Source organism: Carlito syrichta, unplaced genomic scaffold (assembly GCF_000164805.1).
Source record: "Carlito syrichta isolate Samal-C Ts95f unplaced genomic scaffold, Tarsius_syrichta-2.0.1 Scaffold309653, whole genome shotgun sequence".
Lineage (NCBI taxonomy): Eukaryota > Metazoa > Chordata > Mammalia > Primates > Tarsiidae > Carlito > Carlito syrichta.
In genome coordinates, this window is record NW_007253749.1 from 179177 (window position 1) to 192288 (window position 13112).

The window sequence follows — 13112 nt, forward strand, 5'->3', positions numbered from 1 at the left end:
GGCCTCCCCTGCTTTCCTTGGTGTTTAACTGAGAAGTCTTCACACAGTCTTCTAGTTTCCCACTTCTGTGCTATTTTGGTTGTGTATTTTTTCAGCAACCTAACATCAAATTTGCTTTTGAATCAAATCTGATCTATAACCATTTCTTAGAGAGTATGAATTTTTTGTATGCTAACTTATTTTTGTCTTATTTTGTGCTTTCAGTTGTTAAATATGTTTTGTTATTTCTTAGATACTCTGTCTCTTGGTTAATAAAGTCTACTTTTATTCATTCATTCATTCCCCAAATGTATATTGAGTTCTGACTTGTGGCAGACATTTTTTCTGGCACTGCAGAGAAAAACAGTGAACAAAGAGGTCTGGTTTTGCTCTCATGTGTCTAGCAGGGTCACCTATTTACTCCAGAATCTTGAGCTTCTCTGCAGGTGTTCTGGCAGGTTTGAATGGTAAACTATAAAAGTGGCCAAAGAAAAACCAAGAAGGCAGGGATCTGTGTATCATTTAGGGCAATGCTTCTCAAAGAATAGTTCCCAGACGAGACCCATCAGCATTTCTTGGGATCATGTCAGAAATGCAAATTCTAGGACTCTGTCTAAGACCCACTAAGCCAAAAGCTCTAGGGATAGGGCCCATCACCATCACAGGGCTCTGGATTTTAACAAGCCCTGCAGGGGATTCTGATGTGCTCAAGCTAGAGAACCACTACTGTAGGGAATAACAGAAGGATAACTTTTGAATTGGGATGTACACTCCCTTATAATGGAAGTGTTGTATTCATATCTTTTTAAGAGGGTAGAAAACGAATGCAGAGATTTTGGGTCATACAGTGTGTACTTAAATTTGCTTGTTGCTTTTTCAATATGACAGGAAACAAAGAGTGTGCTCCTGGCACTCAGGATCTAGAACGAGAACTCACCTGTGTGATGCTGAGGACTGTGGTCACACTTCTGAAAGGCTCGGTTCGGAATGCGGGTGAGGATGGTACCAAATTTGCTTTGTCGCTGTTTGGTAAAACACGAACTATTTCCTGTTTGTTTATACCATTGTTCACAGGTTATATTTAAGAAATAACCAGTACTAACTAATACTGTGGCTAATGCTCATTTGTTGGTTGATGTTCAGTCCTCATCAGTAAGTTGGTGGATAGTGTACCTCAGTTGATACTTTTTACTTCTAAGGTTGTGAAATAAGGTTGGTGAGTAAAAAGATTATGCTTAATCTAGAATTTTCTAAATTTATGAGACCACAGAGCCCTCTCCTTTCTTTTCATTTTAAAAAATATCCTACTGTACTGAATATAGTGCTTTTTTTTCCTATTTAGATTCAAAGGGTAAAATACAGACAACGAAAGCTAGTCACTTTTGATGTGCTTCCAGACATGATGGAATTTTCAGTTCTAGTCATTCAAAAAATTTTTTTAGCTTCCCAAAATCATGTAATTTCCAGGTTTTCAACAAATCTGTGCATAAAGAATATATGTGCGTGAATGTATAAATAGATGCATCAACAAGTTATATCAGTGGGTTTGTGATTTAGGCATCTTTTTCAGAGACCTTCACAGATTAATATCAAATGTAAAACATTGTTATTTCATTACACCAGAGAGAGAGTCATTAACATTATTCTGCAAAAGATTACCTGGAGGTGCAGTTTAAATGCATATTTCTAGACTCACTCCCAGACATTTAATTAGTAGTTGGTCAAGGTAGAACTCAAGACTGTACTTTCAAATGGGCCTCCAAGATAATTTCCATCTAAGAGGAAATCATAACTGGAGAAACCCTGTCTGCTCAGATTCACTTCAAGACATTTGAAGGATCCAGCTGCTTCCTAGTTTTTGTTCCACATGGATTACTCAACATAGTAATCCTGGGGTTGGAAAGCTTTGGACTACTTTTAAACAAAAATGTACTACCAGTTAAACTTCTTTAATTTTATCCCCAAGAAACTACCTAGAAATTTAAATATGTTCTTAACTTCAATTCCTGTTTGCTTTCTTTAAGAATTTCAGCAGAGAGAAGGGAGAGAAAATTTTCATTGGCCCTGAGTAGGGAATTATGGAGAATCAAGGGACAGGTAGATCTAGTTAAAGCTTGTATTACTTAGGTTTCTAAAAATAAGGTTTTTTTTTTCCTTTTTTCCCATAGTCAACATGTACATGGTATTGAATCTATTCCTCCTATCTTGAACTTGTCTCTTATGGGGAAATATTAATCAAAAGATTTTCTTAAAATAAAATTTTTACTAAAGAAAAAACACCAGTTTTTCTTTTTAATTTTCAGCTCCACAGTTTCTCTTTCCTTTTCTTTTTTAAAATAATGGGCATGGATTGCAAAAAACAAACCAAAAAACTTACTAGTAGGCAAAAGAGAAACACAAAACCATAGCAAAACAAACCTTGAAAACTGTAAGAGAGAGTTTTCCTTGTGATTGAAACTGAGGTGCCAAGACCCCCATCATTCTGGCTCCATCCTGTCTGGTCCCCAGTTGTCCTGAAAGACTATGGAATGGTGCCATTCATCAAGATCTTCCTGGACGATGAGTTCTACCGGGAAGCCTCACTCAGCATCTTGGAGCAGCTCTCAGCCATCAACACTGAGGAGTACATGAGTATCATTGTGGGTGCACTGTGCTCGTCCACTCAAGGGGAGCTGCAGCTGAAGTTGGATCTCCTGAAGGTGATTCCAAATCCTCCCTGTGTATTTGGCTTTCCCGTGGATATGCACTAAGTGATCCACATTTGCTCATGCATTTGTTCATTCAGTTAGCCACTACATTAGTTATGCTGTATGTTGTGTTAGATAGCGTTAGGTACTATAACAAATACATCCCATGTCATCAGTAGCCTGACACATTGGAAATTTCTTTGATGTATACATAATGATTGCAGATTGTCATTTAGCACAGGTGCCACCTAGGCATCTGTCTCAGACAAGTAAAGAGACGCTATGAAGAACTGCACAAGGCATTCTCATTCAGGCCTAAAACTTGCATGTGTTAACTTCTGTCCAGTTTTATTTGGGCAGGACTTTGGATAGGACTCACCTGGATGCCAAGGATGCCAGGAAATGTAGTCCCTGGCTAGACAGTTAGTTCCCACAACACCATAAGCTATGGAAGTGGTGCCTGAATCAGTGGTGGCCACACAGCTGCCTTGTTGACATGACTAGGATTTATTGAGCATCTACTAATTACCAGACCTGATGCAGAGTGCTTGGGACATACAGCCAAATGAGATACAGTCTGTCTGGGAGCTCTCAGATTGGTACTTATTATTAACATGTGAGTGATAGTTACATTGCATTGTGGTAAATGCCCTGTTTACACATTGAGCACAGGCTGCAATAGAAACAGAGAAGTAGGAGAGAACAACACTGCCTTATCTGACTGAGGCAGGATCACTGGGGAGAAGACAAGTGAACTGGGAAAAAGAAGCAAAAGGCAGCCAAAGGCGTGGGTACAGTGAGTAAAAAGGGACAAGCGAGGCTGGTTTTCACATTTTGGTAACAGAGACTTACATGTTTTTGCCATATTTTTAATATTCATCAAATTATCTTAAAATAGTTAAAGAAATGTAGTAAGTATCATTGTTAACATCCTTTTTACCTCACAACTTCCACAATTTTATTGTTGTTCCTTTTTATTTCTTCTGTCTTTTATGCCTTTTAAATCCATTGTTTTAAAGTTTTATGCTTTTTGAGAGAAAAGCAAGTAAATGCAAACATTCCTTAGGGCATTGACTTTGGAACTTCTCACACCTATGTGCAACACGGACCCATATAAAAACACATGCTGATGAACATGTCACACTTGATTGTTGGTAAATTTTAAAAAATGTGAACTTGCTCTGAATCCCAAAATTAAGACCACTCATCAACCTAACTTACTCAGAAATGACTATTACTGTACAAAACCTTTTTAACATTTAGAGAATGGTGTTCCATTCACCTTACCTACTTTATTTCTCTGCAGTGCCGCATCATATCAGACATTGATATGAGTTATTCCTGTTATCACATGGCCTAGTGTGGCCAAGTGTCATGCATGGCCCATTCAAGTAACATCATGATCATAATCATGTGTTTCACAGATGACAAGAACCCAAACAGTGCTTTAATTACAGGGATGAAAAATCAGTGAAAGTGATTTATATAAAACAAAGAAGGAAAGTTAAATGCCTTTTGAAAGACAAATCCCATGTTTACGTGAGGTAAGGCAGAGAGTAAGGAAAGGGAGAGAGATATCACGAATTGAAAATTTGGAGCTGGGAAGAACTTCAGATTCATGTGGTACAATCTTTTTAAGTTATAGGCAGAGAGACATCCAGAGAGCATCATTGACACAGTCAATATTGCACAATTGCTAAATGGTGAAGTTGAGTTTGAATCTAAGACTAACAACTGAAAACTACATGACCTTCACACTTCACCATGCTGTCTGATACATTTTCTCTCATATGTCCATGTTCAGCTTGATTGACATGTTCTAATGGGAACAGGGAAGGCATTTCATAAGCTGTCAGGGCTTTGGTTTTTTATTGGGTGAATAACTGTTTCTGACATTTTCACACTGAAAACCAAACAGATCCATAGATGGAAAGTTTTGCTTTTACTTTGTTTGGAGAGAAAAAGTATTTTTTGTGTCCAATATAGAAAACAATACTCAGCTTTACTCATGGAAAGCTCATCTTGTTTACGCTCTAGCCCAGAGGCATCTTATAGGAGTGTCAGCCCTTGGGTAATAGGACTGAATTTCTAGAATTAGCAGTGTAAAGTCATTATGGTGTTTTACAGATTCAATATCATTTCAGAATCACACTATCAAGAGAGAACGTAAGGAAAGAACACTGGTGAGCTTATTTAGACTGCACTCAATGTGTGTTCTGCTCCCCAGGGTGCCAAGTCACTGCTGGGCAGTCAGAGGCCCCAGGAGCTGGCATTGTTCTACAGGGACAAGGGCTGTTAGTTAATACACTGCTGCTCCAGGGGCAGTAGGCAAGAGTGGGGCCCAAGAGGCTCCTCCAGACTTGCCCACCACTGAGTCACATGGGCAAGTAGTGAGTTTGCTGGAATCTGATGTGGGATCTACATTTATTTCTAAATCATCTTGAGAGCTCTTGGAACTTGGGAAACAAAGATGTAAAATGAGCTCTTTCTGGCTAGATCTCTCTTTTTAGAAGCTGAGAACTGAATCTTCCTGCAGGTGCTGTCTACAAAGTGGGCCAGATGTAGGGTGAGGGGTACGTGCTGAAGTGTGGGAACCTGAAAGGTCAGGGGGTAGGTAGTGCCCCTTTCCTGATAAAGGTTGGCCATCTCTGTCTCTGAAGTGCACTCACATCATGGCATCACTCTGTGTCCCTTTCCTGAGACAGATCTGCCAGCTGCTCTGGAGAAGCAACTTAGGACAGTTATTTCCAAAGTCCAGTGGTGCTTCCATACCAACACTGAAGCACATGTGACTTCACCACCTAATTCTGGCAAATGATAACTGAGTTAAAGAATAATGTAAGCAAATGAATTTCCTCTCCTTGGCCAGCGGGACTATGATTGGGTTATGCACAAATTCAGATTGATTTGCTAATATACATTTAGCTGTTCAACTCTGAGCTTAATTGCATTACCTCACCAGTCTTCCAGCATGACACATGGAAAATTATGAGGAATAACAAATAATAGAATGTGAAATAAATCCTGTTAGTCCTAATGTAGTTAGCGCTTTGCAGCAGACATCTATTTTATAGATTCAAGCTAGAGGAATACTAACTCAGAGACGATGACATGGTAACTGAGTTAAGAATGAGAAAATGTGCTTAACGCTGACCTTTCTTGAAATGTGTCAACCCTAGCCTGATTACTTTGACTTCAGCTGATTAAATTTACTCCCTTTTGCAGACTGGAAACCCTGTGTGATGCATTATCATGCAAAGTTGAATGACAGTAATGGAGACCCGCCTCCTAGGCCCCTGGTTTCTGATAAATCGTTTCCTGAAGTAGCGAATTATTTATTTTCCTTTATGATAGAAACGTTTCTCTTTAGTTGCTATGAAATTAAGCCTTTGTAATTGGATTTCAGACTGTTTACTTTATGACTCTGCAAATATGAAATTAACCCCATCCCAAGAAATAATAGAGCAGTCTAAGTTCTAATGAGATTACCCCCATTTTAGATAATGACTCTGAATTTAATAAATCAAACAAAGCAACAATTAAGGACAGCCATTCCTTCCTCCTCCCCTCCCAACAGGAGGAAAAGAAAATAACCATCCAGGAATTACAGGTGACAGACTTGCTGAGAGACACAGATCATAATGAGAACGATTATTGGATTGCTTCTCTTTTTAAAGTATCTTCTCTCCACACTCTTTGAATGATGGAATTCCTTTAAGCAATATCTGGCATCAAATTGGAGAATCAGAAGGCGGTTTCTTGAGGAGAGAGGGATTTTAGTGACTGCCCAGTGGCTCAGGCAATTGTCTGAAATCTGATTAGTTTTTTTTATCGTTCTCCATTTTTTGGTATCTGTTTTGTCATGTGTCCTATGATAAGCAAAAAAGTTTCATTCATTCTATTTGCCTTTAACAAACCTTCTAGTAATCTTAGGAGCCACTGAAAGCACCCACATAAATTTAGACTGTTTAACATCATAGAACTTAAGATTTTACAGTGTGTTTGTGATTTATTTATTTTTCATGGCAATGTCATATGACCAGACGCAAAGTCCGGTTCAGATGTATGCTGTATTTCATACCAACGTGCAGTTTTTTGTATGGATTACCCATGGGAAGGAAGAGATTGAAACTACCACACATACTTCAAGGTTAGAGTGAGTTTCCAACTCAGTTGAAGAAATAATATTTTATTGGAAGTGAGTTACTCACACAAGGCAGGCACAGATGCAGTGTATCTGCCTTAGCTACTTCTGGCCCCAGGGTCCCTGGGATGGGGGGTGGGTTTACACTAAGTAGGGTGACTGTCAGCACAGAGAAAGGCTATGCCAAATCTACACCATGAACTTTCACATCCACTGAGCCTCACCATTCTGGAATAATTTGCTGTAACAATCTATATGCGTCTTTTTAAGGACATGTCTACAAATGTGTGTCTTTCCTGGGTTCTGAGCCAAATTCAGAATGCGTTAGGCCATATCCTCACCTAGGAGGCAAGATATCATCATTTTCTGGTTCTTAATATTTCACTTTTGCATCCCTCTTTCTGGCAGTCTGGAAAGTCCATTTCCCTGAAGCCTATTCTATGACTTTGACGTGACCCCCCATTAGTGGGTGGCTCTGATGCTAAGTTTCTCTCAAAGAGCAAAATGACAACTCAATTTCCACGGTTGTCCCTCTGTGCCATTGTGGGTTATCATTGATCTAACCATCATACGTCATACACTTTATTTTTCTATAGCCAGGAAAGAATCAATTGACCTGTATTGGTAAGGACAAATTTTTCTATCTCATTTTATTTGTTCATTTTGGACATAATTGTGAACTTTGACCTTTCATAGATTCTCCTAGTTACTACAATCTGTTTTGCTTTTTAAATTTCTTTAAACAACACAGATGGGGCTGTGGGAACCCTTTAAGCACTTCCTGAGTCACTGCTTCTCTTTATCTTTGAAAGAATCCTTACCAGTGTGTGTCACTTCTCCTGCCCAAAATGTGGGATTGACAACTTGCTAAGCAGTTCAGGTTTCTTACAGTGGAATAAAATAGTAGGGAACAAAACTTGAATAGTATAAACATACATTACATTATTTCAGGTAAATTTTAGTGTTAGAGTACCAGTGTTTTAGAGATGGAGCTGGAAAACAATCTTTCTCTCCTAAAGTGCATGACTTTATACTTAATAGTGAACTATAACTTTACCAAGTTTCTATTTGACTTTCTGTATATAGGAGAGTTTTAAAAATCTAGTCCTTTCTCTCTTTTTGTTTTCTGAGCTACTGATGTTCTCTTTGTCCACTAACTTTCATGTGTCATGCTATAGATTATTACTCTAAATCACGCATTTAAGTCACAGCAACACCCCTCCCCCCAAGTTGGGAATTTCTCTTTTACTTTTTTCTCTTTGAACCTTGTCTCAAGCATCCTGGAACTGACTCAAATCTGTGCCTGCTCAAACAATCCACTTTTCTTTCTCACTAGTGCATAAAATGTCTGAAAGAGAAAACAATTCCCACCTCCCTCTAGAGTCTACTAATAAGTCCATGAAGACTATCCACTCTCTAGAAAAAAATGCATAAAATGCCATGAGTTTTAGATGAGCATTTTATGCCATCAATCAATAAATAAAAACCAAAAAATGCTTGGCTTTTAATATTTATTTAAAATAGTCCATGCATTCTTCACTTTTAGGTGTAGCTTTAGCAGAGAATGAAAACTGCTTAATTATAACCCTCCCTCCCTCTCTCCTTTCTCCCTTCCAGCAATATGTATTGAATACCTAGTGTATACCATGCACTGGGCTCAATGAGTGACATGTTGTAAATGCGCAAGAAAAATTTGTTTTTAGAAGGAAATCAAACTTTGGCTGATCAGTAGAAAACTCAATGATCTGGAGGGCGGGGGATTCTACTATGGATGCTGTGAGTGGCCTAGCTGCTTTCTGCACACGTGAGCACACTATGTGTTATACCTATGTATTTCATTCCATTGAAGGTTTTTCTTCGCTTCTCTGAAGCCCTCATCTTTTCACACCACATTTTCAGTAGTTTTTAAAAATTTCTCTTCATTTATTAGGGGAACCCATGCTTTCACTGAGAAGGAAAAGAAAAATAATAAACTGCTTTCATAAGGATTTCACTGTGGGTCTTTTGTACAGTATCAGAGATAGTTTATTCTACTCATGCACCAAGTTCTTATTAAGTGCATACCATGTTTCACAGCAGTGAATAAGCCAGATATGGTTCCTGATCTTGTGGAGCTTCAGTCTGGTAGAGAGCTGAGACAATTTTCAAGTAACTGCTGCAGACTGTGATGAGAGTTTTGATTGGGGAATGAGAGGGGGTTATGGGGCACTCGCCCTGGGGTCGAATATGAGCAAGAGGTCAGGGGAAGCTTTCTGGACAGAGGTGCATTTAAGCCAAGATACAGGGTAGTTAAATTAACCGTATAAATTGGCATAGAAGGTACTTACAGACAACCTAAATTAAAAAATAAGAGGAACCATTTGGACATCCCAATGTTTCAGAATTGTCATTCACATAGTTTGTTAGTCTGTCAGTGTTGAGCAGGAAAGAGCTCATGGTATGCTTTAGAAGAGATGTGTGAGCTCAGTGTTAATCTATCTCCTGGAATCTTCTCACTTTTCTCTGCTTGGTGTTTCAGTCTCTGCTCCGGATCCTGGAGACCCCCAAGGGTCGTGCTGCTTTCAGAGTCTCCAGTGGGTTCAATGGGCTGCTGTCCCTGATTTCTGACCTGGAAGGCTCCCTCCATGAGCCCCCACTACAAGCGTGGGGGACAGTGTCTGCCGACCAGACGCTGGAGCTTGTGCTGCATACTCTCTGTGCTGTGTCTGCGGCGCTGCACCAGGACCCTGTCAACAGTGACTTCTTCAGAAGGAACAGGCTCTTTGAGAAACTGACTGAGGACCTCTGCTTGCTGGGCTGTTTTGGGGTCCCAGAGGAAGAGGACACCCCTCTGCACTCCTGGGCTGACACAAAGACCAGGTCATTTGCTGATTTTTTGAGTGCTGCCTTTTCCCCTAGCAGCTTACTTCCATCCCAGATACAAAGCTGCCTACAGATCCTCAGTTTCCTGGATGGCATGGTCAGTGGCACCCTCCACCTGCGCAGGGATCTGAAGGAATCTCTCAGGGCTGGGCAGAAGCCAGTTGTGGAAGTCCAGAAGGGAGAAACCCGCAGTGACCTCCAAGGCAACTTCAAGCGGTGGCCAGACCTGGAGGAGAGGTAGGGCAGAGACTTGCTGACTTCTGCCAGTATTTTACCTGTGCATCTCTGTTTCCCATTTCTTATCTGAACATCCTGCGCATGTGTGGTAGGTAGGAAGGCTAAGCTACAGATTGGGTGTGCACAAATGTCACGTGACTTTCTTTCTTCAAATCCAGTTAGCTCTGACTCTAGGTTCCCCTACCTTGGGAACTGACAGAAAACTCAACTGGAGTTAGTATAAGGTTGAAGGATGCTGTTGAGTCACATAAGAACTGGAGATGCTTACAGGAAGCCTGGAAGCGAAGGACAGGACTCTGCTAATATACACACTTTCTCCTTTGGGATCTTTACTGCCCCAGGGAGCCCTGGTGCCTAGCCTTCCTGGTATTCCTGGCAATCCTTGCATTCTGAGGTCTTACCTCCTACCCAGGCTGCTATCAGATCCTTAATTTTGTAGGATGAGGTCCTTAAATTTGTAGCATATTAAATTAAATCATTAAATTTTTAAATCTGCTTGACATATTAGTTATTGAGAAAGATAAGTTAAAAATCTCTTACTACAATGGTGGATATGTAAATTTTTGTTAATTTTTGCATTACCTGTATCTGAGGCTATGAAAATTATACATACAAAGAACATTTAAGTTTAATGGAATTTTTGTCATCATAAATCCCTAGTAGTATATTTTGCTTTAATGCTAATTTGTCTAATAATAATAGGACTAAATCAGAGGTTCTTTTGGTTAGTATGCACCTGGGATTTTTCTTCATCTTTTTGTTTTAATCTTCCTGTGTCTTGACTTTATGTTTTAGATGTTTCTCTTACAAACAATATAGAGTTATTTTTGCTTTGTTTTATTTTTAAAAAATCTGCTAGTAGTTTTGTTATGTAACTGGAGATTGTGATTTGTTTATATTTTACAATTATTAATATATTTGGAATGATTTATCTTCTACTTTTTATATTTTCTAGTTGCACCAATTTTACTTCTTTTCTTTTTTTGAATTATTTAAGACAAAAATTTTTTTCTATCTGCCACTTTGGAACTTATACTCTCTATGATTAGTTTTGATTACCCTGGAGTAATTTAACAAGCATCCTCATAATGTTTAAACAATAGCTTTATCCTCCTTCCAATTAACATATAAAGACTAGAACTCAAATATCATTACACTTTAAAAATTGATACCTTACTATTGTCTAATGTTTTAATTTTACTTCTTATTAGTAAAGTTATCAAATAAAACATTTATTATTATTGTTCTATAAATTATTTATATTTACTTACATACTTTCAACATCTGTGCTCATCGGGATTTTTGGATTCATATCCCTCTATCTGGAATTATTTTTTACTTTCCTGTCATAACTCATTAGACTTTTCCTTAGTGGAGAGTCTATTTGTGGTAAACTCTCTTGGTTTCTATTCATCTGAAAATGTCTTTTCTTCCCCCTTCGTAATAGTAAAAAAATAGTTTTGCTAAATATTTATTTCTTGGTTGATAGTTATTTTCTTGCAACAAATAAAAGAACTCCTCTAGCTGTTGGTTTCCATTGTTGTCATTAAAAATGAGTATTTATTGCTTTATTTTTGAAGGTAATTTGCCATTTTTCTCTGGCTGCTTTTAAGATCTTTGCAATTCTTGTTCTGTAATTTTACTACTATGTATTTTGATGTGGATTATTATAAATAATTAATTCTGTTCAATATTCATTGGAATTCCTGTATCTGATATTAGTGTCTTTCATCAATTCTGGATATTTTTCTTTGATTATTTCCTCCATGTCTTTTTTTATTATGCCTTTTTGGAACTAAGACAATTAGATACATGCTTTACTTTTCAGTCTATCCTATATGTCTCTTAATCTGTCTTCTATATTTTCTATTTCTTTGTCTCTCTGTTCTCTGTTTGCACAATTTCTTTTGATCTCTCTTTCAACTCTTTGAATCTACTATTAGCTGTGTCTAATCCTGATGTTTAATTCAGCCATATAGGTTTTTTAAAAATTTCAATAAGCATATCTTCTGGTTTTAGATCCACTGCTTAAAAAAAAAATCAGCTTGATGATGTTATAGCCCTTTCCCTTCTTCATATTTATCTGTCTCTTTTATTTCTTCAAACATGAACCATAATTATTTTTTCTTCTGTGTCTTTGGAAAGTCTGATCCTATAATCTGTTATCTCTGTGGCTATCACTGAAGGTTCCTTGTGTGTATATAAACTTTGATCATAAGTCTTTCTATAACATTTTCATTTTCCTGGGCTCTATGATAAACCATCTTCATTTTGGCCACCCTACCTTTTTGCCGATATAAGAATATCTCAGCAAGACTGCAGTTGCACTTTTCAAGTCAAACCTTTGCCATACTTCCAGGCTCTGCTCTTCTTGCTTTGTCTCGGGAAGAATTCCTTCTCTGGGTTCCCTGATCTCTACATTCCAGGGAAGACCCAGAGAAGGCTTTTACCCTGGTCACTCTGACAACACGCAGATTAAATTGAGATCTCCATATGGAAACTTGATCAACGTACTCTCCCAGCTCTCAGAGGGTACGGTGTATTTGTTAGGAGCAGAAGACATTTAGTAAGCAGCATTTAGTGATGAAAAGCAATAGTCATTTGTTGAATGTCTTTAGCAACTGAGCATTACATTTTTATTTTACTTCCCTCTCAAATTATGGAATTTTATCAATAATGAAATGGTAAGTGGCATGGCAAAAGGTCTCACATTTAGTAAATGAGAGAGCCAGAAGTTGAACCCAAGTCTGTCTTTAAAGCCTGTGTGTGTGTGTGTGTGTGTGTGCGCACGCGTGTGTGTGTCTATGTCTGTACATGCACACACATGTGTGTGTTGTTCCTGCTTTTTCCTGATATTCCTACAATAATAGATTGTTACCAAATACTTAACATGAAAGCCTGCAGTTTGAAGTTTGAGCTCTAAACTACAGATTGCATCAGCCTTGAATCTTTATAGATAACTCTTGTGTTAAATGTTATCTTGGTTTTGTAATGAGTGATTTTTAAGTTTGTAAGAGTCATATTTTATAAGTAGAGCTTTTTTTTCCTTACTGAAATAGTTACATGGTCCTTGACTTTCCCTAATGATTAGGGAATAGGGAGTGAAACCCCAGCCTCTCTAGAGAGTCTGTGGGGTAAAGGGCAGAGCAGTGGGTTGGGTATCAGAGACATTGTGTCCATCTCTGCCCTACAGCTGACACCTG

General features: G+C 38.3%; 1 protein-coding gene across 1 annotated transcript in view; it reads left to right on the forward strand.

Annotated features, from left to right (window-relative positions):
* Nucleotides 1-13112, forward strand: part of LOC103269967 (WD repeat- and FYVE domain-containing protein 4-like) — a 116471-nt gene that overhangs the window by 14040 nt on the left and 89319 nt on the right. Inside the window, exons 9-11 of the mRNA XM_021717323.1 lie at nt 868-972; nt 2488-2678; nt 9329-9909. Of these exons, the coding sequence (XP_021572998.1) occupies nt 868-972; nt 2488-2678; nt 9329-9909 (877 nt within the window). The remainder of the gene's footprint in view (nt 1-867; nt 973-2487; nt 2679-9328; nt 9910-13112) is intronic.